Here is a 5,000-nt window from a genome sequence, read left to right as displayed (position 1 = left end):
ACGTACGTAAGCCACACGCGTGCAAACACACACATACGTAAACAGAAACATATACACGCATAAAAAACACACAAACGAACATACACACAGACACAAACACATTAACACACACACACACACACACATACACGCACAAACAAACACACATACAAACACACACACACACATAAAACACACACACACACACACACACACACACAAACACATACACAAACACATACACAAACACACATAAACACACACACACACACACACACACACACACGTACCCACACATACCACTCCCGCCCTACCCATTGAAACATCCGCAGCGGTTATCTAAAAATGAAGCCTCGAGGGTACCTTGTTATCCCCCCCCCCACCCCACCATCACCACCCCCACCCTACCCCCTCTTTCCGCCTGCCCACGCCGGGCACGTCCGAGCAGCGGAGAGTTTTTAGGGCGCCTCGAGCTGCGGAAGGTCGAGGTGAAAGGTCGCCGCCTGCGTCAGCCCGCCCGCGGCACTGGCCCTGGGCGCTCAACCTGCCAGGCGACGCCCACGGAGACGGTGGCCGCGCGTCCTGAGGATGAATGGGGGGGAGGGAGGGAGGGAGGGGGAGGGAGGGAGGAGGAGGGAGGGGGGAGGAGGAGGAGGGAGGGGGGAAGGGAGAGGGGGCGTTATTTCTTTCAGCGCTGGAGTTTGAGAGGGGTGGGAGGGAGGGAGGGAGGGAGGGAGGGAGGAGGGGGGTAGAGGGAGAGAAGGGGAGAGGGAGAGAGAGAAGAGGAAAGAGGGAGAAGGAGAGAGAGGGGGAAAGAGGGAGAGGGAGAGAGAGGGGAGGAAGTGGAGGGAGGAGGAGGGGGATGGAGGTAGAAGGAGAAGGAAAGGAAGGGGAGAAAGAGAGGGAAGAGGAAGAGGGGGATAAATGGGGAGGGGGAAAGAGAAAATGGGAGAGGTGGGGGAGAAACATAGGGAAGAGGGAGAAGGGGAAAACGTAGAGGGAGAGGGAAGAGGCGGAGAGGAGGGAGGGAAAGAGAGGGGGGGAAGGAGAAAACGTGGAGAGAGAAGGGAGGAGGGAGGGGGTGAGAGGGAGAGGGATGGAGGGAGAGGAAAAGGGAGGGGAATGAGGGAGACAAGGACAGGGAGAAAGATGGGTGTACGTGCGTGTATATCTATCTATCTGTCTATCTATATTTATATATATATATATATATATATATATATATATATATATATATATATATATATATATATATATACACACATATATAATATATATATATATATATATATATATATATATATATATATATATATATATATATATATGTGTGTGTGTGTGTGTGTGTGTGTGTGTGTGTGTGTGTGTGTGTGTGTGTGTGTGTGTGTGTGTGTGTGTGTGTGTGTGTGTTTATATGCTTGCATACAAGAGGAAGGGCCCATAGAAAAACAACAACAATAACAATAACAGAGAAAAACAATGCAAAAAGGCACACACACACAGAGCCACGTGTGTGTGTGTACGTCTCAGGATGCACACTCGAGTAGAGCAATTACCCCGAGCGGAAGTGGCGTGACGCAATCCTTGACAGCCTCTCGCGTCTGACCTGCATCCTCCTCCTCCTCCTCCTGCTGCTCCTTCTGCGCCAGTCCCCGAGTCCTTTTCAGGAGTTTCAGGTCACGGGTCTTCTGGTAACAGGCTCTGTTCGGTTGTCTGTCTGTCTTTCTCTTTTTTTTTTCTTCCTCTCTGTTTCTGTCTGTCTGTCTGGCTCGTATTCTCTCTCTTTCTCTCTTTCTTTCTTTCTTTCTCAATCATTCTTTCTGTCTTTCTCTCCCCCCTTTCTCTCTCTCTTTCTTTCTCTTCTTTCGTATCTGTTCCACCCAAGCATTCACAAATCTTCAAAGACAGCAAAGTGACGCTTAAGCATTTCATTCATCAAAAATATCCTCGAAAGGTAGCGAAGCAGAGGTAGAAAATTTCATTCATAAAATTCTCCAAAGAACAGCAAAGTTAAGATAAAAAATTTCATTCACGAAATCCTCGAAGACAGTAAAGTGAAACATAATTTAATTCACAATATATATATATAGCGAAGCAGAGGTTGAAAATTTCATTCACAAAATCCTCAGAGACAGCAAAGTGAATCTCAAGAATTTAATTCATAAAAAATATGTATATATACATACATACATACATATATATATATATATATATATATATATATATATATATATATAGATAGATAGATAGATAGATAGATAGATAGATAGATAGATAGATAGATAGATATCCTCGAAAGGTTGCGAAGTAGAGGTAGAAAATTTCGTTCACGAAATCCTCAGAGACAGTAAAGTGAAGCTCAAGAATTTAATTCACAAAAAATCCTCGAAAGGTAGCGCAACATAGGTAGAAAATTTCATTCACAAAATCGTCCCGAGAGGCGGTGGCACGCCCGCTACAATTGGGAGATCACGACGGCCGCGTGTGCCTCGGCTTCTGAGCGAGCGAGGTGTCTTTGTGTCCCCGGGCCATCGTGCGGGGATGCCATAGAAACCACACCTGTAATTACTTCGCCGATTCAGAATTCAGGATGAAAGCTCGCTGCTAGATTGATTTTTTTTTAAACACCTGTAGTGCCAGTAGGAGGCGAGAGGGATTGGGTAACAGTACGCGCGTCTCCGGCAAGGTGTTTTGAGCGCATTAAACGCGCGGCGTCATTGTCTGAAATTGTTGTCACGTGACTCCGGTGCAGTGTGCAGTTTTTGCATCTTCTTTTTTTCTTTCTTTTTTTTGCTCGATAGACCGTTTATCTCCGAACTTCTGTAGGGTTGAGAACTTCCCGCATAAAGCTCTCCGCCAATCCGGAACCGGCCATGCGACCCTCCAGCCAATCATCTCAAAGACTCGTGACCGCGAGCACCAATCACAGCCAAGCACCCGGCTACACGTGACCAATCGGAGCGAGCGCACATCCTGGGCGAATAGTTTTGAAAAAGAAATCGAGGATATCACCATAAATTCATGAATTTTTCTACATCATATACCCTTTTCTCTCTCTCTTAATGAGAAACAAGTAAAGCTAAATTTACAAACCCACTTTCAAGACACAAAAAAAAGATTAATTCCCCTCCACAGACGAAAAATAACCCGCGCCAAGGAGTGGGCGAACGAAAGCAAGTGCGACGTCGTGTGTCATGGATGAGTCGTGTGTCGTGGGCAGGCAGGTTGGAAGCGTGACCCCTCAGACCGCCACGAGGCCTTCACAGGTGTGAATGTAAGCGCTCGAGCTCCACCACGCCGCCGCCGCCACCGCACACGTCCACTCGCTCCACTTTTCGCGCACAACCATGGGGGTTCAGCAGCAGCAAGTCGTGAACAAGGCCAGGCCGCCGAAACCCGTCAGCGAAGCACGGAAGGTAAAAAAAACATTCGCTATGAATCGGTGTGGTGATTTAGAGAATAGGAAAGATAAGGGGGGGGGGGGGTTAAAGTGTAAGATTTTAAATCGTGTTTTTTTTTCGGTTTTTGCTTTTTATTTCGTGGACATACGATTGGTCGAGTGTTTGGACTTAGTGTTTATTTCTCTCTTTTAGATTCGGAAACCGCTAATGGAGAAGAAGCGTCGGGAGCGGATCAACACGAGCCTGAACGACTTGGCGAGACTCCTGACGGACGCCAAGATGGTGAAGTCCGACGGCGGCAAAGCCAACAAGCTGGAGAAGGCCGACATCCTGGAGCTGACCGTGAAGCACCTGAAGGCACTGAGGACCGAGGGGGGAGAAGCCCGAGCCGAGAACAGCGCGATGGAGGAGCCGGCGAGCGCCAGTTACAAGGAGGGCTTCACGAAGTGCATGGGCGTCGTGGACCAGACGCTCAGCAAGGCGGGGAAGGACGCGCTCCGGGAACGGCTTCTGACTCACCTCCAGTCCTGCCTGAAGACACTGCAGCCTGCCACCTCGCCTACGGACGCCCGCGACGCCCACACGCCGCAGCCGTCGGAAGACACGCCCAGCAGACTCGCCGCGCCAGATGCACCTGTCACACCCGCGACCAGCGAGGCCGCACAGGAGCCCTCTACAGTGCAACAAGAAGGTGCCAAAGCCGACAGTGCCTCAAAGGACAGTGCCAACCCGGAGAGTGCCGCGAAGGAGGCCCCGCGATTTACCCTGGTGCCGACCCGCCTCCCGACAGGGGCGGTCGCGTTCCTGATCCAGGGCGGGTTAGATCCCAGGCTCCTCCTGCCTCAGGACCTCACAGTTCTATCCTCGAGTGCCACGAGTGTCCCCACGCCCTCGTCCGTCGCCTCCCACACGCCCGCAGCGCAGCCCGCAGCCTCCACCGCCCAGTGTCCACCCACGCCCCCTCCCTCCTCCACCCCCTGCGCCCCATCACCGTCGCCTTCAGCCTCTCCATCCGCCACGCCCATCTCCTCGCTCGCGCCCTTGCCAGCGCACTACCCGTGTTCCTCTCCCGTCCCAGTGACGTATCCCACCCACCCTCACGCCCACAGCCCGCCCACACCCCCACCCAGCGTCTCCCCCCAAAGTTTCTCCCGCGAATTTACTCACTTCCAGCCGAGTGCGAGTAGCGAGGAGGAGGAGGAGGAGGAGGAGGAGATGGACACAGACGAAGCCCTGTCCGAGGAGGAGGACGAGGAGGACGTGGAGATCGACGTCGAGGTGGAGGACGACGGTCCTTACGACTTGAGTATGAGGAGGATGTGGCGTCCTTGGTGAAGCGAGAGCGACGAGGGGAGCGCATGTTGCAGTGAAGGCTGGAAATTATGTGACGAAAGTGGTGAACATGTGATCAGAAGGAACATCGATAACCTATATGTGATAACCTTGAATTGGGCATAAGTGATGCGATATAAGATTATACATTTTCATTTTTATTGTCTGTATCATCATTATTAAGTTTATTTCTCTATCGTATTCGTTTATTTATTATTATTATTTATTTTATTTTACTGAGCACTTTTTCCACCACTCATACGTGAACAAAAATACAACGAATCGTGA

At 50.4% G+C, this 5,000-nt stretch overlaps 1 protein-coding gene across 1 annotated transcript in view; it reads left to right on the top strand.

The window, feature by feature from the left end:
- Nucleotides 1–3,237: 3,237 nt before the first annotated feature.
- Nucleotides 3,238–5,000, top strand: part of LOC119596977 (transcription factor HES-1-like) — a 2,059-nt gene continuing 296 nt past the window's right edge. The window contains exons 1-2 of the mRNA XM_037946389.1: nucleotides 3,238–3,395; nucleotides 3,573–5,000. The exon at nucleotides 3,573–5,000 is cut by the window's right edge and continues 296 nt beyond it. Coding sequence (XP_037802317.1) covers nucleotides 3,327–3,395; nucleotides 3,573–4,715 — 1,212 coding nt within the window. The 5' untranslated portion in view covers nucleotides 3,238–3,326 and the 3' untranslated portion in view covers nucleotides 4,716–5,000. The remainder of the gene's footprint in view (nucleotides 3,396–3,572) is intronic.

The sequence above is a fragment of the Penaeus monodon genome, chromosome 3, assembly GCF_015228065.2.
Source record: "Penaeus monodon isolate SGIC_2016 chromosome 3, NSTDA_Pmon_1, whole genome shotgun sequence".
Classification (NCBI taxonomy): Eukaryota; Metazoa; Arthropoda; class Malacostraca; order Decapoda; family Penaeidae; genus Penaeus; species Penaeus monodon.
Note: the sequence above shows the minus strand (reverse complement) of the source record. Positions and strands in the feature narration are given on the sequence as shown.